The sequence below is a fragment of the Oncorhynchus keta genome, chromosome 4 (genome assembly GCF_023373465.1).
Source record: "Oncorhynchus keta strain PuntledgeMale-10-30-2019 chromosome 4, Oket_V2, whole genome shotgun sequence".
Classification (NCBI taxonomy): domain Eukaryota; kingdom Metazoa; phylum Chordata; class Actinopteri; order Salmoniformes; family Salmonidae; genus Oncorhynchus; species Oncorhynchus keta.
Genome location: NC_068424.1, coordinates 27,049,202 through 27,075,823, shown reverse-complemented (window position 1 = coordinate 27,075,823; position 26,622 = coordinate 27,049,202). Strand labels below are relative to the sequence as shown.

At 41.6% G+C, this 26,622-nt stretch overlaps 2 protein-coding genes across 6 annotated transcripts in view; one reads left to right on the top strand and one right to left on the bottom strand.

Annotated features, from left to right (window-relative positions):
- Positions 1 to 788: 788 nt before the first annotated feature.
- The window catches only part of apbb1ip (amyloid beta (A4) precursor protein-binding, family B, member 1 interacting protein), a 55,301-nt gene continuing 29,467 nt past the window's right edge, over positions 789 to 26,622 (top strand). The window contains exon 1 of the mRNA XM_035758062.2: positions 789 to 871. Within this exon, the coding sequence (XP_035613955.1) occupies positions 869 to 871 (3 nt within the window). The 5' untranslated portion in view covers positions 789 to 868. The remainder of the gene's footprint in view (positions 872 to 26,622) is intronic.
- Positions 6,350 to 26,585, bottom strand: nell3 (NELL (neural EGFL like) family member 3). 5 transcript variants are annotated; one of them, XM_052504967.1, is made up of 5 exons: positions 22,546 to 22,854; positions 20,091 to 20,216; positions 19,811 to 19,867; positions 9,265 to 9,900; positions 6,350 to 9,101 (listed from the first exon to the last, which is right to left on the bottom strand). In XM_052504967.1, exons 1-5 carry the CDS (start codon positions 22,688 to 22,690, stop codon positions 7,564 to 7,566), a joined length of 2,502 nt encoding a protein of 833 aa, XP_052360927.1. In that variant the 5' UTR covers positions 22,691 to 22,854; the 3' UTR covers positions 6,350 to 7,563. The 5 variants fall into 5 exon arrangements, with proteins under 5 accessions (XP_052360927.1, XP_035613949.1, XP_035613934.1 ...); XM_035758056.2 differs by lacking the exons at positions 20,091 to 20,216; positions 22,546 to 22,854 and adding an exon at positions 26,478 to 26,585; XM_035758041.2 differs by lacking the exon at positions 20,091 to 20,216 and having other exon boundaries at positions 22,546 to 22,852.

Below are 26,622 nucleotides of genomic sequence, written 5' to 3'. Positions count from 1 at the left end.
TTCACGTTTCAGCAGGACAATAACCTAAAACACAAAGCCAAATCTACACTGGAGTTGCTAACCAAGAAGATAATGGTTGTGTAGCAATGATCAACAACCAATTTGACAGAGCTTGAAGAATTTTTGAAAGATTAATGGGCAATCCAGGTGTGCAAAGCTCTTAGAGACTTACCCGGGAAGGACTCACAGCAGTAATTTCTGCCAAAGGTGATTGTAACATATATTGACGTGTGTGTGTGTGTGTGTGTGTGTGTGTGTGTGAATAGTTATGTAAATGAGATATTTCTGTATTTCATATTCAATAAATTTGCAAACATGTCTAAGAACATATGTTTACTTTGTCATTATTGGGTATTGTGTGCAGATAGGTGAATTCAGGCTGTAGCACAACAAAATGTGGAATAAGTCAAGGGGTATGAATACTTTCTGAATGCACTGTATGTATTGTAGTGGGGTAATGTGTACGCTGGGAGTCGGGAAGCAAGTTCAGGGTGTGTGTTTAAAAAATAATTGAACATAGACCAAAACAAGAAAACCGGGTAGCCTACAGCCACGAACACTGGAACAGAAACAGTATCGCCTGGGGAAAGAACCAAAGGGCGTGACAGATACAGGGAAGGTAATCAGGCAGATGATGGAGTCCAGGTGAGTCTGATGAGGCACTGGTGCGCTTAACGATGGTGACAGGTGTGTGTAATAATGAGCTGCTTGGTGACTTCGAGCACCGGAGAGGGAGTATGCGTGACAGGTGGTGCTGTGTGGCTTAGATAGTAAGCGCATGTCACTAGCAACACCAGAGTAGTGGGTTCGATTCCCACTTGGTTCATGACTCGCTGTCGTCACTTTGGATAAAACACCTGCTACGTAAATGGTATGTATTACAGCATTGGCCAATGCATTTTCAGTTAAACAGTGTGAAAAGACCCCAGCAACTTTATTTTGGATGCATGTTTACTGCATAGGGCATGCATTACATGCAAGTACATCTCTGATCTTGTCAATATCAGATTTTGTTTCAACTTGCTGTGAAGTAAAATCACAATAGTTATGATAATACATTACAGTAAATCATACTTTTATATATTTATGCAAACATCGATTTTCATTAAATAGTTCAAAATCTGTTGTAGACAAACCCGTTTAAAATGTATAGGTTTACCAAAGGTTAAGTGATTATTGATTAAGAGAGGTCGGGTTAAGTTATAGTAAAATGTATTTTAACAAATGAGAAGACAATCATATCAAAAATGATGTGAGCATTGCGAAAAGCAATTACTTTATATTAACGTGTATTGCAATGTGAAACATGTGTTTCTAGATAAAACACTAATTAAGTTTGGTTAAAGTGACTATGATTTTATGTCTTGTACTTAGTCAATTGAAGATGTACTTAGAGTTTTGTAACAACTGCCTTTTTGATGATCTGTTTTGAGTTTTGTTGTAAGCGTTGTGAAAAAGTACCACATACTTGTGAAAATGGTACCAAAGCAGTTGAAGAAAAAAAACAATGTCAAAGTTGAACCGGACAAAGTCGCTGCCACATTAGATTTACCGGTGAGAGCGACAGAATGTAACGCATGAATAGTTGTCTTTAGAGAGGGATTCATTCCCCGACTAACCCAAAAAGATTATCATGGACCCGTGAACCATTAGCATCTCTGCTATGTTATTCCTATTTTAAGTCGCGCATGTGATTATATTACCTTCCTGCAGTAGGGCAGCTAAACCAAACCAGATGTTTGTGTGTTTTGGGGTAGGTGTATTTCATCTCACACTGTCTTCTAATGCTATGAGGTTGAGGCAATACATCTGATGTCAGGGTCGTCTTCTCCCCTTCAATTTTCCCCATGATTCTGTTCACCGGATCCTTGACGGGATGGCAACATGGTATAGGGGTCACACGAAGAGTGTCAACATCGTTGATGCCCTATTTCAACTGGGCAGCTTTATTGTCCTTCCCATTCTGTCTTGTGTTTTGTGTTTCTAATGGGTTCTTCTTCTTCGGTAATGTACTGAGCTTCCACTTGGGGGAAGTATCTGTAATATAATGGAGTCTGACTGTTACAGACGGGGAAAGGGAAACGTCTGCACAGGTTCCACTGACCTGTTTTAAGCAGTTATAGGCTAATTTGCTAACATCTGTAACAGTGTCAATGCTCTTGTAACATAAACAGCTTTGTGGTGGAATGCACAATGCATATTCACAGACCTCAACCGGCTGCGATCAGTCATTTGCGTGGATGGATTCAGAGATAGATCATCTGTAAGTGCCTGCTGGAGAAGGCAATTAACTGTAGAGTCCACCAGGGAGTTGATGTGAAATGGGGAGCATTCATCCACTGTTTAAAAAACAATACACCACGTGGACATGCTTCCTCATATCCAGCCAAGAAGCTATTTATCGTCAGCGTTCTAATTGGTTATTCATGAAGATGGCCGCAATCTCTCTCTGACATGTTTTTTTTTATAGAGACACACAGCTTTTTCCCAGCCTCATTGAGATTCTGCATGACTCGATCATTCTGATTGCTTTTGACACCAACATGATTAAGGTTGTAAAAAAGAGTATGCAAATTAAATGGTACGATCTTGGTACTCAGAGAATTGGCCAGAAATCAGGGTGAAATATGCAGAGCTGTGGCCAAAGCTGACAATCGAAGATATTGTGAATTGAATAATTTTTTAGCTGCCCCAAACCTTTACTGATAAGAACATAAACTTGGTCCAAAATGTGTCTAGAAAATGCATATTTCATAGTTCTAGTAAAGGGTATTATTTCCCTGCAGCAAATGCTACTCTTTCAGCATGCTGTGAGCAAATGGGAGTAGAAGAGAGGGGGCAGGCAGGCAGGCAGGCAGGCAGGCAGAATTTTGCAGCCTTCTGAACTGAAAGGCTTTTGCTTTGGCCCGTTAACAGTCAGTTTCAGCCTGTATTTGTGGCTAGTGACCTGCTACTTCATTCCAGTATGCATCACTAACCCCTCTGAGGGATAAAGAGAGTGAAAGACTTGCACAGATGGAGAGAAGAGGAATGAAAGAGAGGAAGAGATTATCTATAGCCCCATTTATACCTGCCGCTAACATGCGTCCTGATATGGTCCTGATCTTGTTCTTATCTTGTCTGTTAACAAAATAAGATATGACCTGTTTAAAATTGTGGGCACAGTCAGAATGTGGACAAGATCAGGACAAAGGACACACACGGTTTAAACGGGGCTTTAGAGCAGGAGAGAGAAACTTAATATGGTTATAATACTGTAGAGGATGGTAAGGAGAATGAGACGTAATCAGTGGCCAAGAACATTAGACTGAAACCTCTCATCAACTGGTCATGACCCTGCAACCAGCGGTCAGAGGGGTTCACGCGCACGCATACGCACGCATATACACAGCCATACACACACTCCCTCCCTGTTCTATTCCAGTCCTGTTAGCTATAATTGGTGAACCATTAGTTACTTATTAGCAGAGAGCGTGGGCGGCGTAATTATTAAAGTAGCCAAGCATGGAATGTGGTCTGTAGCAACCAACTGAGATAGTGTCGCAAAGTGCCACTGTCTTTTAAGAAGGAGCGTTAGCATAATGGAAAATTACTACTTTCACTCTACTACTCCAACAAGAAATGTCAAAGCTGTTAGATACAGGCAGCAGTGGAGTTTTAGAGCCTCACAAAAAGCTAAATACACACTATGAACATTGCAACAGTACATAACTCTCATCCAATCCAAACAGACACGTTCAACTTGTTCTTCTAATGGATTATGCTCATCCAGTGCAGTATGTCTGCTGGTTTTGAGTAAATGATTATGGATATACTCTATTTAGAGTGAGCCATCACACATGTGTTTTTCCCCATTTACCCTCTTTTCAAAGTGATGCTATGTAATGATGTGGTGTGTGTGACATCACATCCTCTTCAAATATTTTTGGGGGTTAGACGTCAACCTTGGGCCTAAATGCTTTTTTTTAATAAAGAAGAAACGGCCACGTTTAACAGTATACATCACGAAGACACAGACAGCCAATCCATGTCAGGCTAACCTCCTGTATTGTGTTTATTTGGTGGCTTGTGGCCTCAGAGAAAAACAGCCCACATGGCTTACATTGACTGCAGACAAGAGGAATGACTGGCTTTCACATCCGCTTGTGATTAGACTCCTTCTCTGGGTTTGTCCTTTTTAAGTCAACATTAGAGTAAAAGGGGCCGGTTTGGGTTTGGAGAGGGTTCAGCGAGGACTACAAATCACTGCAACTGATGTTGCTATAATAGATAGGCCCATGGGGGGCCATGGAACTAGCTAGGGCTTCAACCAGGATTCCTGGAAAACCAGGGAACTTATTAAACATTCTTGGGAGTATTGAAACCCTACGTCTAGTTATCATACTGTACATCCCAGTGTTGCAGTTGAGGATACTTAATAAAGTTTATAGTATTTACCTAATTCCATGTAGTTACTCTAGCCTATTTCATTGTGGTAATAAGTTATATAAGTTTTAGATACTTAACGTTATGGCAGTTAAATAGCACTCAACACCCTCCCACAAGTGAATGCATTGCAATCAAATAGCATCCAGTTTAGTACTCATTCGGAAGATAGGACTGTTGTGGGAAAAAAAATGAGGATGGAGTTGGTTGTTTGTCAGTGTGACCTCAAGTCTTAATGGCCCACTGCAGTCAAAAATGTTATTTTCCTGTGTTATATATTCACACTATGAGGAATAATACTAATAATTTTGATAATGGCCTTTTAGTGTAAGAGCTGTTTGAAAAGACGGCCTGAAATTTCAGCCTGTTTTGGCGGGATGTTTTAGCCTGCCTGGTGACATCATTAATTGTCCAATAAGAATTAGAGTTCCAAACCTCTCTGCCAATAACAGCTAGTTTTTCAGTTTTCAAATTCAGTCCAAGCTAAATTCATGTTTGAGAAATACTCTATTTTTGTTTCTTTTTGACCATTTTAATTAAAAACAATCATAGTAAGGTACTTCATTGTTACCCAGAAATGATTTGATATTAAGATAAGAATGGCTACATTGGACATTTTTAAAGGTTTAAAACATGCAAGCAAAGGAAAGGACTTAAGCCCAATTATTTATATATATACTAGATGACCGAAAGGGTGCGATGTTTTGAAGCCACCGGGCCTCCATCTTGACACTCCCCCACCTTCGTAAAAAATATTTTGTAAGCTATAGAAATGCAATTGTAAATATCTACATTAGTTTTTGCCACATATATTCTATTACAGACACCTACCTTCATGCATACTTTTACATTACAGTATGTGAGCTAAAAAATATATATAAAACACTTCCTTAAAGTATAATTTTGTGAAAGTACAAAAAAAAAATGTCTTCAAAGCCTCTCATTGGCAAATTCATTGCATCAGATATCCAGGGTTTATATACATCAGTGGTTAAGCCATAAGAAGGTAAATAAACTCACTGCATATATATGCTTTGTGGTGGTGAATGATGTCTCTCCAAGCACCACTGGATAAGTTTACAGTGATTCAGGTTCCATAGCACCTTAATCGTCTATCTTTTAAATGATACTGGACTGTCTTTTTATGAATTAACACTGACTGTCACACACACACACACATGATTTGTGTCAAACATTTGAGTGTTAATAAGTATGAGAATTGTAGAAGAAACACATGGTTCGAATTAAAAAGTGAAAATTCAGTTTGACTACTTCTGTCTTAACGGTCCATAGTTTATAATGCACACTATTGTTTTGCTCTAGACACGTGCACAACGTACGTACACACCCACATACACGCAGATGCACACAGACATCCTCTCTCTTCTCGTTTTCCCTCTCTCACACACACACACACACACACACACACACACACAGCTCTGTCTCTCTGCTGCCTTTGATGTTTCCCCTCATGCACTGTGGGTCCCATTTGATCGACAACATGAGAAATCTGGAGCGTCGCTCCATCTCTCACACCTGTTTTCAATTCAGACTGCAGACAGAAACAGTCAATTATTTCTCACAATCAGTTTGTTCCGATTCAGCCGCTATTAGTCATGTCTGGGGAGGGATAGTTTACCTGTGTGTTAAATATGATGGATTGATTCTAAAATGATTCAAGACCAATAATTAGTACAACTGTATGATTTCTTTCTGCAATTTGGACACCTACCTTGCTTAAAAAGTTGAATTCAAATAGGTTCAATATGTTTGGGACTCCATGACATGAGTAATGTCTGGCTGTTAAGTTTTGTATTTAAGCTGTGGAAAATACTAGGTATTTCATGTATGATGGTTGTCAGGATGGTGAGTCAGTTTTAAAGCTGTCATGTTTTTTTTTAAAGCAAGAGGGAGAATCAACCTCTTACAAAATTTGTGAATTTTTATTTGGCTTTGAAAAAAACAAGAATACACTCATTGTTGTTCTACAATACATGTGAAGTCAAACAAAATCACCAAGCATTGCATGGCAAAGTGAAAATAAAGCAGAGGTATTTCAGTGACCGACCGCTTTGCTTCGCTGCCAAATCGCTGAAACACTTCATTGTGTCTAATTGTTTGGGGGACAGAACACGAACAAAGGCAATTAAGAATGCTATGCATAGGCAGCACTTCCACAGGGCCAAGAGTATTGAGGCTAAAGCACAACATACATTATGCAGTTAACGGTTAACATATTGTTGCTACATAAAACCTGATTTGTGTGAATTATCAAATGTAAAGATGATAATAATCTGAGGATAAACTTTCCCTCTACACCATTTATGTAAGTATATGTAATGTATACTACACTTATACTGTAGTTCCAGGGTCACATAAATATTTGTAACAATTCTATTGTTTGACATACATGTATCCTAGAAGCACAGTATTGACACAACTGTGATTGTTTTCTCAAAAGAGATTGAAGTACAATTCTGTTTATGAAGTAAGGTATTGTTTCCAATAGTATATCGATACATTTATTTCCAATGTTACTCTTATTATTTTAAGTGACATAAAATTCAGAATAAGTTATTGAAAATATGAAATAAAAATAACAGCTTGGTGAAAGTTAAATATAGTACATTTTAAAATATTTAAATGCTCTTTTATCAAAATACTCTGTAATACACACACATTGAAAGGCAACATTTCATATTCATGTGCAGGAAATTGATGGAATAAGATATAGCATAATAAAAAGCATAACAAACATTATAAACACACACACATCATTCAGCTTACTTCATACAAAATAATTGGTCACTGCTCAACCAGCCGAAGTACTTCGAGCAACATCAGTACTTGTCATCCCCCCCCAAAAAAAATTAATGAATTAATGAATCAACAAAGTATCAGTCATAAGATACAAACAACATTAACATGACAAACAACATTAACATGACAAAAATGTTAACATTAGACAAAACACAACCTTCCATTTCAAAAAAGTTCCTCTACCTTGGAAGCACCTGTGACGTTAAGTGAGGTTCCAAATTTGCTCTGTAATTTGAAATTGTGCGAAACCATGTTTGTTTCTAAAACGTGTTGACAAAATGTGACAGAGTAAACAACAAAAAAGGTCATCTTTTTGGATCACAACGCCACCCAGAGGATGGATATGTTAGTGCCTCCCTTGTGGGTGATCTGGTTAACACGACCACGTACGCAGTCCAATGTCACATAGATGGCTGTACCGTTTTGGACCTGGAAGGAGGCCCTCAGGCCCACGTTGGCCCACTCGCTGCCCTCAGGCATGTGCCCAGAAATCTGCTGGGCCACGGGTGTAGCCTGTCCACCCTCCCCGCTGCCCCCCTGCCGGTGCAGAGTGAGCTTCACCACGTTACAAGAATGTATCAGCTTCAGGTTGAGGGCCACGTTAGCTGTCCCGTCCCCCCAGAAGACAAAGTTCTTTTGGGCGTTGGGTTCCCCAGAATGGGCCAGGCGCACTTGGTCTGATTCTGGGCTGACCTGTTGGAAGAGGAGGGCTTTGTTGCGGACGACTCCAGAGGGAAGGCCTGTCCTGGACACTGTGGCAGTCAGGGCAGAGGAGACAGCTGAGGGGATCCAGATAAGGCTCAGTATACTGATCCCAGTACTGTCTCCAAAGTAGCGGATATTACACTGGGATGGGGATAGGATCTCGAAACTAAGCGAGTGCCCACTATCCACCCTGACAGCCCCAGAAAGGGTGATGGATGTGTCCCTGTAGTTGACGCCCGACTTGAATGCCTGCATCAATTCCTGGTTGGTCCCATTGCGGTTGGCGTAGGCCACCAGAGAGAAGCCCTCTCGGATGCAGGTATGGCCCATGGAGTACAGCGCTTGCTGTAGGACAAATTTAACCACGCCACTCTCTGTAAAGCGCACCCCGCGGCTGTCGTGGGTCAACCCCACCATGTAAGGGTCAGAGACGGAGGTGATGCGGAAGGTTGGACGGTAGTTGGTCTGGTAGTGGGCTGACATTGACATCTGTGCTGTCATGGCCACGGCTCCAGTATCGTGGGACAGCCAGAGCATGCTGAACGAAGGCCCATTGAGTTCGTAGACATGAAGGTCCTTGCTCTGGTTGCAATGCTGGTTGGGACTCTTCAGGAACAGAGTCAGCATGTGGTTGGGCTCGACCTCTGCGATGCCACTAACACTAACTCCCTGGAAGTACTTCCCGTCTGGCTGCTCAATGCGGACCCCACTGAGGTCGTGGCCCTCCTCCTCTTGACTGCTGTTGAGTCGCATGCCCACCTGGAGGAAGTTCCTGCAATTGTGCTTTAGGGCAAAGTTATGGTCCAGCCACATCAAGCCGTGCTGCTGGAAGGATAGCCGGCCGGCATGGTTGGACAGCAAGTCGGTGGCTTCTTTGCTCTGGACATTGAGCTGGAGGCCAGGGAAGATGTGGCTGCCGGGAGCCCTGGCTGGGGGCAAGGTCACGGTGGCACCCCAGGACTGGGACATCAGGTTGTCTGTGAAGGGTCCACAGACAGAATCACTGGTGGCTGTACAGGGGATGGCAATGGGTTCTCCATTGCAGTCAGAACAAGCCTGGCACTCCGGAAGCTCCTGGTTGTAGAAGTAGTCATGGCCACATACTCCAGCAGCAGCCTCCCTTTCCGACATGCCCAGGCACCTGAACCCTCCTGCTCAGCATCAAACAACGACAAAGAGATGGGAGAAGGAGATCAGAAATATGAGCATGTGCCAAATTGCTTGATACTCTTAGTTGACTATTCAGTAAAAGGACTTCTGGAACCAGGATGGATATCATGTCTAATTACAAATTAAAAATGTTGTAAGCCTTACCTGGAGTGTTGAGGCACTTCACTCCCTGTCCACATAGGTTTGGTAATTCAAGGCATTCGTCTCTGTCCTGGCATATTCTGTCTGCATTGGGAGAGCACTGGGAGACCAGGAAGAAACCAGGTGGGCACATGGTACACTTTTCACACTGCGGCGGCTCCCTCTGGAAGTCACAGTAATCCTCCGGTCCACACGGGGCACCACACCCCAGCAGGGGGTGCGGAAGGTGGGCTTCCCCGACCACATCCATCAACTTAGCATCTACATCCATGTGCATGTCCTTGCGAACGGCATAGGACTTCTGCAGGTGGCTCCGAGCCTGGCTCTGGAGGCCTGCCAGGTGGCTCTCGAAGTAGCTCTGGAGCTCCCCTTGGAGGCCTTGGAAGGACACCTGCTTGACGGTGTCAGAGAGCAGGCCATACTGTGCCTTGACCACGTCCATCTGCTCATACATGCGGCGCTGCTGCTCCAGGATGTCCCGCTGCTGGGCCAACAGCGCTCCCTGCTGTTCGGTTAGCTTTTGCTGCAGGTCGCGGATGATCGTCTGCCCTGCCTGAAGGGCCTCTACCAGCTTCTCCTGCCCCTTAGCCAGTTGGAGGTGTAAGATGAGGGCATCCTCTGAAGGCACCTCATTCTCCCCTGTGAGATGGAATAGGGCAGGGTTTAACGTGTGGAGTAGTCAGAGATAGGATGTGGAACTATGTATAGCTAGCTATTAAACTGGAATCAAGTACTAATAATGTGCTCCTGTACTCTAAGATGATTAGACTTCAAAACAATTCAGCAAATCATTACTGAAATTGTGGTTAATGCTAAGTTAAATATACTGTGAAATTATGATAATACAGTACATCCCTTTTTGAGATTAAATACTTTTAAAAAAATGTGTTAAACTATTTTGGCACAAAATCTAAAAGTAATGGAAGTTTCCTAGGCAGGCTTTTTATAGACATCAAAGCATTCTAAGTTCTTGACTGCCAGACATTTTTCTAGTTCAATTGGACTGCAGTCAATGCATGCATAATCTTGGGTCTCAAACACAAGAAGATGGTAGCAATGATGCCTAATGTTGCGTCTTTAAATTAATCCCAAATAAATGCAAAGTAATGAAAGGAATATTATGTGATTTCCATTTCACCATGTCATTTCTAAACAAATCTACGTAGCCTATAAGACAATAATCACGATGAAAACCGCTTGTTCTGGAATGAGACTACTTTGGTTATTTTGCATACGCATTGTGTAAAGGGGTTCCAAATTACACACACATCCACAGAGTTCAATCTGGCATGAGTTGGAACCCCTTTTACACACTATGTATCTTCCCTCGTCTGTCAATTACGCTCTTCTCAATAGACAGCCTACACTGTAAAGGTGTTACTGTGGATTTGACAGTAGATTACAGGCAGCTCGTGGCAAGTAAAACTCTGTATTTCATATTACAGTACACCTAATGTACTATAAATACGGCATCAAAGCAAGTACTGTGTAATTACTCAAAGTACAATACCATAAAATGTACTGTATTATACTGTAAAAACATGTTGGCTGCTAGGTAAAGTGTTTACACATTATAGTATATTAATTCATGTATTTATATCACTTGCACTTCTAGAGGTCTTACCAAAGGCTTCCAAACTGGCATCGACTACAGGGCAAAAATGAGTGATGTTACGTTGAATGCTGGAGCTCCGAGGCATGTGTTGAAATCGCGAAGCAGTGTGCCGATGACTGTATCACTTTATCAGAAGCATGTGATCAATGATGTCGAAAGCTTTGCTGAACAACCACCTTATTGGTTTGGTATTTATTTGGCAGAAGACAAAGGCTACACTACGCTCACGCTATGGGACATCGTCTATAGTAATTTGGCAGCTCTAAATTATTTTGACCAGCAGGTGCCACTAGTGTATACTGTGTTGATCAAAGCCTTGAATGATGAACTTAAATCTCAATGCTTCAGGAAGCTTTGTACTCCCATCACTACAAAACAGACCAAAAGGACATGTTAAAGGCTTAATACTTGCTGCCCATCCAAATTGATGGGGCACTATAACCACATAGTACAGCATTCTCACATTCTCACTCGAGGGTGCAACAAATATAGCCTACTACAAGCCCAAACCTCATAATATGTTAATGAACCAAAAACAACAATACCATGCACCCACTAGTGGTCAAACGGTTATTAGTGTACCAAAGATATGGTATGGTATTGTATTCTGTGGGGTGGAATGGCCGTACCTTACGATATACAGCAATGTTTTGCTATGCCCAAAATATTTTCCCACAATGCACCATAATGTACAGTATGATGCAGTAAAATATTTCAGAGTATTTTACTGTTTATAATACCCCAAATGACCATATAATTTACAGTTTTCTGTTACTGTGTAGTATTTTAAGGCATTATAACACTAATAATAATATATTTCATATACAATTGATGTGTGGGTATATACTAACTAACCTGGCTTAATGTCACATGTGAGCTGCACTCCCAAAGGCGCACTGCCAAGTTCAGATGCAGGATATCCAAACTCTGGAAATTCTCCCAGAAACTGAGCAGCTCTGTCCGGCATATGGACAGGGGAAGGCTGGCTGGAAGCTGCGACATCATCAGCCAGACAGCCCTCTCCCATACAATCTTTTGGACGGGGCTTTGGCCGTATCCTTAGTGGTAATTTACATTCGATTCCTTTGCAGTCTCTGGTGTCGTTAAAAGCGTGGAGCTGTTTCTGAGGAGTAACGCAATCCGCTCCAGTACATCCTGAAACGAAAACTTCAGACGTTTGCATCCTTGCGCTTTCTCTAACGCTGTCACTGTGCCTACCGCGCTGTGGTTGAACAACATACGTGTCTGTTGTGTCTCCTCTTGACTGAGAGCTGTGGTACACATGGTGCTGGCTGGGGACTGCCTGTCCCGATCTGCCCTGTGTTGTTGGATTATATTGCCGCGGTGGTCTGGATGATCTACCCCCCAGGCATTGGGCTCCGACGCACGGTCTGGGATCCCCAGTCTCGCCACGGTGGCAGTGAGTCCCCCGGCATATCTCTGCGACACCTCTTACTGTGTCATGTAGTGATAACGAGTACACCAATAACAACAGCACTGTTCTGGACAATGCCATTTTGCATTTGTTTATCTCCCTGGAGAAAATGAAAACGATTTAAATTTCAGCATCTTTTCGCTCTTATGACACCAGTGCACAAAAATGTCACATTTTTGATAGATATCTAATTTAATTAAATAAGCATTTGGTTTAGTCTGGATTCCCCCGTATGTATTTTATTGTTTAACTATAACAGTTAAAGTAAGCTACCTGAAATCCAGATATGACAAAGTAAACTCCAACAGACAAAACAATAGGGAACATTACCTGTGGCTCTGGTATTTGGTGTGGATGCTCTTTTTGAATGTCGTCAATAAGATAAGAAAACAATTTGAAACGTGCATCGCTCCCCTCACTCCATGCCTGACCCACTCTATGTCTGACCCACTCTGAAGGCTTCTGGAATAGAATGCTAGTATGTGACATTCCAAAGACTTAATTAGCATCAGGTTTCCCCAGCCGCAAATTAACCCTTCCCCTTCCTATTCTTCCTTCCTATCGGAACACACTAAAAACAAATGGTTCTATATAGTGCCAAATACGGGTTATTGGGCTTGTAAGAAGAGCAGAATCGTTTCTGGTACTTTACACTCTTCAAATCAAATCCAGCTTTATTATATAGCACATTTTAGACATGGAATGCAACGCAATGTGCTCTACAGAAAGAAAAACAGCAACAAAAAACATTGACAATAAAAACGGAAATATTTACTACACAACAAACATAAATGGATGTAAAACAAAACTAATAACGCAAACTGAATGAAGGAAAAACAAAGCTAAAAATGTCTGTTTCAAGATCTCTTTTGAATATGTCCACAGTTTCTGCCCCCCTCAGGTTCTCCAGAAGGCTATTCCAGGCTATATTGTATGTTTTGCAGTTGACTAATGGCTTTCTTGGGTAGACCAGATAGGAGAGCATTACAGTAGTCAAGCCTGCTTGTAATAAAAGCATGGATGAGTCTCTCTGGATCAGCCTAAGAGAGAATTAGTGGTGACTCGAGGAAACCTGGAGATCCTCAAGGAACCCATGGAGGTCCTCAAGGAACCATTGCTAGTCAATGGTTCATATTTGCACCTTTGGTTAGTTGAGGGGTTTTTGAGGGACCTTTTAATGGTTCAATGTAGCAATGGGTTCTTGGAGGAACCCTGGAGTGGAGGTGTGGCTTAGTAAGGGCGTGGCTTTAAGATATATATATTTTTGGGCAACCTGTTAGAGTCAAAATCATTGCTGTTCATCTGTTCAGTTGTTTTTTTCCCATGTATTTATTTCACCTTTATTTAACCAGGTAGGCAAGTTGAGAACAAGTTCTCATTTACAATTGCGACCTGGCCAAGATAAAGCAAAGCAGTTCGACAGATACAACGACACAGAGTTACACATGGAGTAAAACAAACATACAGTCAATAATACAGTATAAACAAGTTTATATACAATGTGAGCAAATGAGGTCAGAAGGGAGGTAAAGGCAAAAAAGGCCATGGTGGCGAAGTAAATACAATATAGCAAGTAAAACACTGGAATGGTAGTTTTGCAATGGAAGAGTGTGCAAAGTAGAAATAAAAATAATGGGGTGCAAAGGAGCAAAATAAATAAATTAATTAAATACAGTTGGGAAAGAGGTAGTTGTTTGGGCTAAATTATAGGTGGGCTATGTACAGGTGCAGTAATCTGTGAGCTGCTCTGACAGTTGGTGCTTAAAGCTAGTGAGGGAGATAAGTGTTTCCAGTTTCAGATATTTTTGTAGTTCGTGCCCGGCATTGGCAGCAGAGAACTGGAAGGAGAGGCGGCCAAAGAAAGAATTGGCCTTGGGGGTGACTAGAGAGATATACCTGCTGGAGCGTGTGCTACAGGTGGGAGATGCTATGGTGACCAGCGAGCTGAGATAAGGGGGGACTTTACCGAGCAGGGTCTTGTAGATGACATGGAGCCAGTGGGTTTGGCGACGAGTATGAAGCAAGGGCCAGCCAACGAGAGCGTACAGGTCGCAATGGTGGGTAGTATATGGGGCTTTGGTGACAAAATGGATTGCACTGTGATAGACTGCATCCAATTTGTTGAGTAGGGTATTGGAGGCTATTTTGTAAATGACATCGCCAAAGTCGAGGATTGGTAGGATGGTCAGTTTTACAAGGGTATGTTTGGCAGCATGAGTGAAGGATGCTTTGTTGCGAAATAGGAAGCCAATTCTAGATTTAACTTTGCATTGGAGATGTTTGATATGGGTCTGGAAGGAGAGTTTACAGTCTAACCAGACACCTAAGTATTTGTAGTTGTCCACGTATTCTAAGTCAGAGCCGTCCAGAGTAGTGATGTTGGACAGGCGGGTAGGTGCAGGTAGCGATCGGTTGAAGAGCATGCATTTATCTTTACCTGTATTTAAGAGAAATTGGAGGCCATGGAAGGAGAGCTGCATGGCATTGAAGCTTGCCCGGAGGGCCGTCAACACAGTGTCCAAAGAAGGGCCAGAAGCATACAGAATGGTGTCGTCTGCGTAGAGGTGGATCAGAGAATCACCAGCAGCAAGAGCGACCTCATTGATGTATACAGAGAAGAGAGTCGGTCCAAGAATTGAACCCTGTGGCACCCCCATAGACTGCCAGAGGTAGTTTTTTGTTCTCTGGCAAATGCCAAACGTCCTGCATAGTGTTGGGCTGTAAGCACAACCCCCACCTGTGGATGTCGGGCCCTCATACCACCCTCATGGAGTCTGTTTCTGACCATTTGAGCAGATGGGAGATCATTTTGCAGGGCTCTGGCAGTGCTCCTCCTGCTACTCCTTGCACAAAGGCGGAGGTAGCGGTTCTGCTACTGGGTTGTTGCCCTCCTACGGCCTCCTCCACGTCTCCTGATGTACTGGCCTGTCTCCTGGTAGCGCCTCCATGCTCTGGACACTACGCTGACAGACACAGCAAACCTTCTTGCCACAGGTCGCATTGATGTGCCATCCTGGATGAGTTGCACTACCTGAGCCACTTGTGTGGGTTGTAGACTCCGTCTCATGCTACCACTAGAGTGAAAGCACCGCCAGCATTCAAAAATGACCAAAACATCAGCCAGGAAACATGGGAACTGAGAAGTGGTCTGTGGTCACCACCTGCAGAACCACTCCTTTATTGGGGGTGTCTTGCTAATTGCCTATAATTTCCACCTGTTGTCTATTCCATTTGCACAACAGCATGTGAAATTTACTGTCAATCAGTGCTGCTTCCTAAGTGGACAGTTTGATTTCACAGATGTGTGATTGACTTGGAGTTACATTGTGTTGTTTAAGTATTCCCTTTATTTTTTTGAGCAGTGTAGATACTTTTGTACCTGTTTCCTCCAGCATATTCATAAGGTCCTTTGCTGTTGTTCTGGGATTGATTTGCACTTTTCGCCCGAAAGTACGTTCATCTCTAGGAGACTGAACGCGTCTCCTTCCGGAGCGGTATGATGGTCACGTGGTCCCATGGTGTTTACACTTGCGTACTATTGTTTGCACAGATGAACGTTGGAAATTGCTCCCAAGGATGAACCAGACTTGTGGTGGTCTACAATTTATTTTCTGAGGTCTTGGCTCATTTCTTTTGATTTTGAAGGTAGGCCTTGAAATACATCCACAGGTACACCTCCAATTGACTCAAATTATGTCAATTAGCCCAGCAGAAGCTTCTAAAGCCATGACATCATTTTCTGGAATTCTCCAAGCTGTTGAAAGGCGCAGACAACTTAATGTATGTAAACTTCTGACCCACTGGAATTGTGATACAGTGAGTTGTATGTGAAATATTATGTCTGTAAACAATTGTTTGAAAAATTACTTGTCATGCACAAAGTAGATGTGCTAACCGACTTGCAAAAATTATAGTTTGTTCACAAGAAATTTGTGGAGTGGTTGAAAAACAAGTTTTAATGGCTTCAACCTAAGTGTATGTAAACTTCCAACTTCAGCTGTATATATTGTTTTTTCTCACAATATAGTGCATATACAGTGCCTTGCGAAAGTATTCGGCCCCCTTGAACTTTGCGACCTTTTGCCACATTTCAGGCTTCAAACATAAAGTATTTTTTTGTGAAGAATCAACAACAAGTGGGACACAATCATGAAGTGGAACGACATTTATTGGATATTTCAAACTTTTTTAACAAATCAAAAACTGAAAAATTGGGCGTGCAAAATTATTCAGCCCCCTTAAGTTAATACTTTGTAGCGCCACATTTTGCTGCGATTACAGCTGTAAGCTGCTTGGGGTATGTCTCTATCAGTTTTGCACATCGAGAGACTGAAAATTTTTCCCATTCCTCCTTGCAAAACAGCTCGAGCTCAGTGAGGTTTGATGGAGAGCATTTGTGAACAGCAGTTTTCAGTTCTTTCCACAGATTCTCGATTGGATTCAGGTCTGGACTTTGACTTGGCCATTCTAACACCTGGATATGTTTATTTTTGAACCATTCCATTGTAGATTTTGCTTTATGTTTTGGATCATTGTCTTGTTGAAAGACAAATCTCCGTCCCAGTCTCAGGTCTTTTGCAGACTCCATCAGGTTTTCTTCCAGAATGGTCCTGTATTTGGCTCCATCCATCTTCCCATCAATTTTAACCATCTTTCCTGTCCCTGCTGAAGAAAAGTAGGCCCAAACCATGATGCTGCCACCAACATGTTTGACAGTGGGGATGGTGTGTTCAGGGTGATGCGCTGTGTTGCTTTTACGCCAAACATAACGTTTTGCATTGTTGCCAAAAAGTTCAATTTTGGTTTCATCTGACCAGAGCACCTTCTTCCACATGTTTGGTGTGTCTCCCAGGTGGCTTGTGTCAAACTTTAAACAACACTTTTTATGGATATCTTTAAGAAATGGCCTTCTTCTTGCCACTCTTCCATAAAGGCCAGATTTGTGCAATATACGACTGATTGTTGTCCTATGGACAGAGTCTCCCACCTCAGCTGTAGATCTCTGCAGTTCATCCAGAGTGATCATGGGCCTCTTGGCTGCATCTCTGATCAGTCTTCTCCTTGTATGAGCTGAAAGTTTAGAGGGACGGCCAGGTCTTGGTAGATTTGCAGTGGTCTGATACTCCTTCCATTTAAATATTATCGATTGCACAGTGCTCCTTGGGATGTTTAAAGCTTGGGAAATCTTTTTGTATCCAAATCCGGCTTTAAACTTCTTCACAACAGTATCTCGGACCTGCCTGGTGTGTTCCTTGTTCTTCATGATGCTCTCTGCGCTTTTAACGGACCTCTGAGACTATCACAGTGCAGGTGCATTTATACGGAGACTTGATTACACACAGGTGGATTGTATTTATCATCATTAGTCATTTAGGTCAACATTGGATCATTCAGAGATCCTCACTGAACTTCTGGAGAGAGTTTGCTGCACTGAAAGTAAAAGGGGCTGAATAATTTTGCATGCCCAATTTTTCAGTTTTTGATTTGTTAAAAAAGTTTGAAATATCCAATAAATGTCGTTCCACTTCATGATTGTGTCCCACTTGTTGTTGATTCTTCACAAAAAAATACAGTTTTATATCTTTATGTTTGAAGCCTGAAATGTGGCAAAAGGTCGCAAAGTTCAAGGGGGCCGAATACTTTCGCAAGGCACTGTGTTTTGTCTGCATTAGTTCTTCATTTGAGTATTTTGACAGTTTTGGTAAAAACTGTTAATATTAAACTTCTGTACACGTGACCATGCATTGATAATAAACTTAGAGGGCACTATGCATAAATATTGAAGGAACTTTTTAATTTGCAGTATACATACTTAAGATGATGAACAGGAATGACATTTACACTAACAGCTGACCAGAAATAACCATCTAAAAGCCACGCCTCCAATCTGATAGGTTGCCACCCGTACAATATATTATTAAAAACTTTCACAATTGAACCCCTCCCATCACAAATAGGTTCTGGTTTTAACCTTTACACAGGGGTTCTTCGAAGATCCTGTTCAGAGGGGTTCCTCAAGGAACCTTTTCAACTGGAAAGGTTCCACCAGTGTGTCCAAAACCATTACTTCTAAGAACATGAAGAGGTTCTAAATGGAACTTGTAAGGTTCTATAAAGAACCATTAAAAAATATTTTCTATAGCACCAAAAAAAAGGGTTCCGCTATGGTTACATCCATTTTTGGGGCTATATAAAACCCTTTTTTTATGGTTCTTGATAGAACCTTTTAGGAGAATGGTTCTATAAAGAACCTTTCTCAATCTCAAAGGTTCTTTGTAGAACCATACAGGGTGTTTTTTTCTGGTTTAATAGTCATATTATGTTGTTCAAATTTCATTGATTTTATTATTGTGTTTAACAACAAGTTGAATAATGTGAGCTTTGGAACGACTGGGTGGTCCATGAGGAAAGACTAAAAGAACTACTGACTTAATTAATCGTCCTTAAGAGAGTAGATAAAATGGAATGACACTCTCACTCAGTTGCACAAAAAGAGATGTGAAAAAAACACGCCCCAAAATATTCGATTGAGCCGCCCCTACATTTAAATGATCACTAAAAGAGGAAAGAACACATGTTTTAACTGTAAAAAACCATTGAAGGGCTCAAAGAGTTTTTGGGTCAGTATGGTTCCATATTGAACCAAAGGAACCATTATTTTTGAATATCCTTAATGTCACTTTTTTAAATTTAATTTGACCCCATTTTCTCCCTAATTTCATGGTATTCAATTGTTAGTAATTACTATCTTGTCTCATCGCTACAACTCCCGTACGGGCTCGGGAGAGACGAAGGTCATGTGTCCCCCGAAACACAACCCAACCAAGCCGCACTGCTTCTTAACACAGCGCTCATCCAACCCGGAAGCCAATGTATTGGAGGAAAAACCATGCACCTGGCAACCATGCACTGCGGCCAGCCCGCCACAGGAGTCACTGGTGTGCCATGAGACAAGACTTACCGGCCAAACACTCCCTAACCCAGACGACGCTAGGCCAATTTTGCGTCGCACCACGGACCTCCCGGTCACGGCCGGCTGCGACAGAGCCTGGGCGCGAACCCAGAGTCTCTGGTGACTGCGATGCAGTGCCCTAGACCACTGCGCCCTTGAAGTCACTTTTTATGGCGTGTCCTTTGCGGTGTAACGTATATATTTCCAATACCAACGTGCCAATAAAATATTATTGTCAACAATGATTTTGTTAAAAATAATTAACTAGCTATTATGCAAATGCATAACGAAGAGGAAATTAAATGTCTGAGCCTTTACCAACATCAATTTATAGCCAAGGCTACTAACTCTTATTGCACAGTTCCATAGAAGCTGAAAGTATTTCAGCTTACCCTTTATTGACTGGCATGTCTCATTTGTCCTGAATGAACTCTCTGATGACCTTGTCGTCAACAGTGTTGTCCGAGGTGTCAGTAGGTTTTTGCTCTGGACATCTTTATTGTTGAGACAGCTGTTGCCCTTCCAATGTCTGTCACGTCAAACTCACCATGTCTAGGGTGGTGACTAGGGTAGTCAGGAAATGTCCATCTTTTGTTGAGGAGACCTTAGGTGAAAGTCAGAAATGTGAAACGTTAATATTGGACTTTCTCCCAATCTCATTAGTTAATTAGACTAGACTACAACTCTTGGGACTGGCTTGCATATCATGTAGTCATTAATATCGATTTGAGTGAATATTTGAGACATTTTGTAGTACTGCCTATCAATAATTTTTACATAACCTTTACTTAACTAGGCAAGTCAGTTAAGAACAAATTCTTATTTACAACAAAGGCCAAACCCGGACGACGCTGGGCCAATTGTGCGCCACCCAATCACATCCGGGTGTGATACAGCCTGGATTGAACCAGTGATGCCTCTTGCCTTAGACCACTGCGCCACTCGGGAGCACCCTAATAAAGACATACAGTACACACAGCTATAAATATATATTATTTGAGTGTTGTTTGCTCTTTTGATTGCTAATGAAATCTTGTTAGAATAGCTATTTTCTACATCAACTCAGCAAAAAAAGAAACGTCCCTTTTTCAGGACCCTGTCTTTCAAAGATAATTAGTAAAAGTCCAAATAACTTCGCAGATCTTCATTGTAAAGGGTTTAATGCTTGTTCAATGAAACATAAACAATTAATGAACATGCACCTGTGGAACGGTCGACACTAACAGCTTACAGACGGTAGGCAATTAAGGTCACAGTTATGAAAACTTAGGACACTAAAGAGGTCTTTCTACTGACTCTGAAAAACACCAAAAGAAAGATACCCAGGGTCCCTGCTCATCTGTGTGAACATGCCTTAGGCATGCTGCAAGGAGGCATGAGGACTGTAGATGTGGCCAGGGCATTAAATTGTAATGTCCGTACTGTGAGATGCCTAAGACAGAGCGACAGGGAGACAGAACGGACAGTTGATCGTCCTCGCAGTGGCAGACCACGTGTAACAACACCTGCACAGGATTGTTACATCCGAACATCATACCTGCAGGACAGGTACACGCTGACAACAACAACTGCCTGAGTTGCACCGGAAACACACAATCCCTCCATCAGTGCTCAGACTGTCCGCAATAGGCTGAGAGAGGCTGGACTGAGGGCTTGTAGGCCTGTTGTAAGGCAGGTCCTCACCAGACATCACCGGCAACAACGTCTCCTATGGGCACAAATCCACCGTCGCTGTACCAGACAGGACTGGCAAAATGTGCTCTTCAGTGACGAGTTGCGGTTTTGTCTCACCAGGGGTGATGGTTGGATTTGCGTTTATCGTCGAAGGAATGAGCGTTACACCGAGGCCTGTACTCTGGAGCAGGATCGATTTGGAGGTGGTGGGTCCATCATGGTTTGGGGCGGTGTGTCACAGCAACATTGGACTGTGCTTGTTGTCATTGCAGGCATTCTCAATGCTGTGTGTTACAGGGAAGACTCCTCCTCCCTCATGTTGTACCCTTCCTGCAGGCTCATCCTGACATGACCCTCCAGCATGACAATGCCACCTGCCATACTGCTGGTTCTGTGCGTGATTTCCAGCAAGACAGGAATGTCAGTGTTCTGCCATGGCCAGCGAAGAGCCCGGACCTCAATCCCATTGAGTACGTCTGGGACCTGTTGGATCAGAGGGTAAGGGCAAGGGCCATTCCCCCCCCAAAATGTCCCGGAACTTGCAGGTTTCTTGGTGGAAGAGTGGGGTGACACCTCACAGCAAGAGGTGTGTGGGGCGGCATGGTAGCCTAGTGGTTAGAGTGTTGCACTCATACCCAGAAGGTTGCAAGTTCGAATCCCCAAGGTACAAATCTGTCGTTCTGCCCCTGAACAGGCAGTTAACCCACAGTTCCTAGGCTGTCATTGAAAATTAGATTTTTTAAAAACTGACTTGCCTAGGTAAATAAATAAAGAACTGGCAACTCTGGTGCAGTCCATGTAGAGGAGCTGCACTGCTGTACTTAATGCAGCTGGTACGGACTGTTACACCAGATACAGACTGTTACTTTTGATTTGAACCCCCCTCCCTTTGTTCAGGGACACATTATTCAATTTCTGTTATTCACATGTCTGTGGAACTTGTTCAGTTTATGTCTCAGTTGTTGAATCTTGTTATGTTCAAACAAATATTTACACATGTTAAGTTTGCTGAAAATAAAAGCAGTTGACAGTGAGAGGACGTTTCTTTTTTTGCTGAGTTGAGTTATTTTGCCACAACACGATGAAAGGAAAAAATAGTCAGTCAATAGAGCAAAGTGATCAAATCCCTCAATGTTTCTGCCCTGACACTTTTAAACTTCTGCTCCTGCTGCTCCCCAATACATGTACTCCTGTAAACATTTTAAGTGTTCAGACTTATCAGTCTTAAGAAAGGTTCAAGGTTGGTGGCATTGCCTACCCTCACACCACCCACCAAGTTCAGTAGCAATTAATGAGACCAAAGGAAAGCTAATGTTACCTCGCAGTAGAGGGCGCTCCTGCACACCTGGATAACATATTTGTGTATGCATAACTTAATAAAACACTGACCTGGGTCTTTGTGTTGAATTACATTTTTACAGACACTTTATTGTATTTCAATGAATGTTTTAGGGTTTTCAAAATGCTTTTACGATTATCACACAGCACTTAGGTTTGGAAGGGCATTACTTGGAAAGCCAACGTGAGGTGTGGACTAGCACATAGCTTAAGAGAAATAACACGCTGGAGACATAATAATAATAATGGTTTTAAAGTATGCCATCTTACCTTGCCTTTCATGTATGCCACAACCCTCACACCTTACCATCTGGCCTTTTGCAGTTATTTGAAACCTGGTATGGATTTTCACAACCGCTTTCCTGTACTGAAAGCAAGACTGATCTTTGTCAAAGAGAGCTTTGTCTAAGTCCATTTTTCTATTCAAACTTCCATTTCACTGTATCAAATCCTGCCTCCATTAAATGTGTGTTTAAGTTTGCTGTTGAAGCTGCACAGGCAATGGTCAGAAGTTAAGTTGTTGTTTCATGTTCCTACATGTCAGAAGCGTTATCTCAAACGTCTTCCTATTAGTCAGCTATAGATAAACAGAGTCAATGGTGCGGAAAGCCTGCTATTGTCAAGTGCTTTTAAATAGATCCTTAAAGCAATAGGTGAAACAACGCCAGCCGCCCCCAGGGGCATTTATTCTTGAATTTGTTCCAAGGAAATGAGTATTCAACATTATGTAAAAAATATATATATACCTAAGAGGCATGCTTAGGTATACAGAAACACATACATATTTTTTACATGAAATTAAGCATAATGATTATGGCTGTAGATTGCAGGAAATATCAATTTCAGGTGTTTGAAAAAGTCTACATTATCTAGCTTCTGGACCATCCCCCCCAAGCTATCCTCACATACTTTGTGCCCCCTCAGATTTTTGGGGTGCATGACACCACTGTGTGCATTGGAGGAAAAAACAGTGTAAAAAGTATTTTTGTTGTTTTGATATTGTAAACGGATGTGGCAGTTTCGCAGCTATGGATTCCAGCTTTAAAACACATGGTATGGGGATGCTATAGCAGGAATATAGCTCCCTCATCGTAGGGTTCATGGATGGAGCTGAAATCTGATGGATAGCTGACATCAACCATATACCGGCGAGGGTGACAACACAGTTTTTATTTACCCTCACCGGTGACCACCTCCACCCAATCAATGAAAGGTGAACGGACAGCAAAGGAAAGGGACAATAAACATAGCTTCTTAACTCAACAACGGTGATCGTTCATTCAGTGAATTTATTTGGATAGGGCTCAGGAATAAGTAACATAAGAGGTCGATTAGGGCCCCATGCCGCTAGGGGGGTCCCGACCAAACAAAAAAAAACACAAAAAAACAACAACTTTCTTTAGGGACTTTAGTAAACTTACTGGAAGTCGGTAGTGTGGTTGTGCATCAACAATTTTTATGTTGTTATGTCAGTCATACCGTCAATCAATTAGCCATGTCAGCAAAATTGGTAGAATTGCAGGAAATCTTGCTTTGGGCCCCCAAAAGGCTAGAGCTGGCCCTGATAGAGCTCTCCAAAATATGACTGTTAGCCTATACGCTATCATATAGAGTTAATAGGGGCAGGAAAGGCAGCCTATGGCTACCATCTGTTCTTCAACCCCTGGGATAGGAAATAAGAGTGGGTGGAGCACATGCTTTCCCCAAGTGTTTATTTAATACATCACATCTGATGAAAGGCTCTAGACTCATTCAGAGCTATTTTGTTTCCCCCCATGGAGTTCAACCACACAACATGTTGACAGCCTCTCGCCACAGAGAGAGAGGGTGGTCTGTGTTTCCCATTGGAGCCAAAGGCCCCCAAGAGAAAATAGGTTCAAACATTACAGCTCCAGTGCTGGTAATGGCTGAATAATGCACACAAAATAAGGGAAGCTGGCTGCTATTTTTTCCACTTTTAGTGAAGTTCTTTCCACTGTTGGTTGCCAAGGTGGGGATGGGGGTCAGTTCCCTTTTAGTTAGGCTCATTAAGGGAAATACCCTAAATCCAGTTCACGTTGAAAATGGACTAAGATTCCCTGTGAGGTTTTTCATCATTTTATAGCATTTTAACGTGACTGGCCAGAAATGAATCCTAACCATCTTGCTTTTAACTACAGTTACTCAAAGGAAGTCTCGCTCTTTTATGATTACTGATAATATCTGGCACATAAGTCATGATGGGTCAAGATTTTATTTTGTAACTAATGTGTTCTGTCTTCTTGGCCAGGCTTACTTGACAAAGATATTTCGAATCTTAATATAACCTTCATCAATTATATATTTGGATAAATATAAATGTCTGCGTGTCTGCTTTACTAGATAATGGCCTTGAGTATATTCATAGCTTCACAGTCCCGGTCCCTGACTTTACCCTGCACAAATCTGAACTCACACCACAATACACTGTATATATACACCCATATTCAAACAGCTTAATTAAGAAAACAAAAATAGTTATTGGTATATTAGTATGTTGAACTAGTAACCGGAAGGTTGCAAGTTCAAACCCCCGAGCTGACAAGGTACAAATCTGTCGTTCTGCCCCTGAACAGGCAGTTAACCCACTGTTCCTAGGCCGTCATTGAAAATAAGAATTTGTTCTTAACGGACTTGCCTAGTTAAATAAAGGTAAAATAAATAAAAAAATAGTAATCTTTCAGAGTTCTGAGTTTTTGTGCTCCCTTTCAGTAACATCTTTTTCTTTCACATTTTTATTTTCATTAATGGTTTTAGAATAAACCTGTCCAATGACAATCTCACTTTTAAAAGTGAATAGTCTGTTAATTCGTGGCCAAATAATGTTGACTCATCTTATACTTGTATTTGTGACTAAAGCATCCATTGGATTAAAAAAACTAAACTTTAAAAACCTCAAACTGATATCTCAAACAGAGATCTATTTCTGTTTTGCGATCTGTGTCCCTTTCACGGGACGGTTGAGCTAACGTAGGCTAATGCGATTAGCATAAGGTTGTAAGTAACAAGAAACTTTCCCAGGACATAGACATATCTGATATGGTTAGAAAGCTTAAAATCTTGTTAATCTAATTGTACTGTCCAATTTACAGTAGCTATTACAGTGAAATAATACCATGCTATTGTTTTAGGAGAGTGCACAATTGTGAACAGGAAAAGTTATTAATAAACAAATTAGGCACATTTGGGCAGTCTTGATACAAAATTTTGAACAGAAATACAATGGTTTATTGGATCAATCTAAAACTTTGCACGTACATTCCTGCCATCTAGTGGACGAAATCTAAATTGCACCTGGGCTGGAATAATACATTATGGCCTTTCTCTTGCATTTCAAAGATAATGGTACAAAAAAATACAAAAGAACAGTTATTTTTTCTTTGAGTTATCTTTTACCAGATCTATTGTGTTTTATTCTCCTACATTCCTTTCACATTTCCACAAACTTCAAAGTGTTTACTTTCAAATGATACCAAGAATATGCATATCCTTGCTTCAAGGCCTGAGCTACAGGCAGTTAGATTTGGGTGTCATTTCAGGCAAAAATTGAAAAAAAGGGGCAGATCCTTAAGAGGTTTAAAAAATACTTGCTATTTCCTCATAGAGAACGATGTCATCCTGCCTCATTGGCTAAACTGGCCAATCAGTGGTCTACTCGCATTAATATTTGTTGGGGTATACCCACACAATTGCGACAAAGAAAATCTGCTTTTTCAGCATATTTAAATACAATTTTTGTGGAAGTTAAAGTATTTTACTCATATTGTAATTAATTACAGGTCATATTTAAAAGAAATTTGGAAGCACTGTACAGTTACTTTAGATGTGTTCTACATCATTTGGCTCCGTTGGCACCATGTAATATAGAATTCTGGTCAAATTGAGCCAAAGGCAACTCCCCATTATAAACCGTAAGGTTTACATGTCATAGCATACACCCACTCATCACTTTCAAAGGAGAAAATTATTTCTGAACCTAAACACCTCAACAATCGCTGCAATGCTTCTACCTTCTCTCTTTCTATTTCCCTCTCCAGACACTCCTTTCCCAGTATCAACATTAATGAACCTCAAGTGTCTCATTGACACGCATTGTTTTCAAATTTAGATCTGCACTACACGAAAAATAAAAGAGACTATTCTCTAACTTTTAAATCACACCTATCAGTAATGTACATACTCACCATTATTTTACAGTTAAGCACGTGGATATGTGAACTTTGTCACTGCCCAGAGCTCAGTGTTGTAAAAGTGTTCAGCTCTGCTCTGGATGGAATGCACTGACAGGTCTAGACCTGAACTTCCGCATAGACCAGGAAACTAAAGTAA

Coding starts and splice junctions, on each gene's coding strand:
- nell3 (XM_035758034.2), bottom strand. CDS start 12,820: ATGCTAATTAAGTCTTTGGAATGTCACATACTAGCATTCTATTCCAGA. Junction 9,901..11,731: donor CACATGTGACATTAAGCCAG/GTTAGTTAGTAT, acceptor TCCATCTCACAG/GGGAGAATGAGGTGCCTTCA. Junction 9,102..9,264: donor GAAGTGCCTCAACACTCCAG/GTAAGGCTTACA, acceptor GATGCTGAGCAG/GAGGGTTCAGGTGCCTGGGC.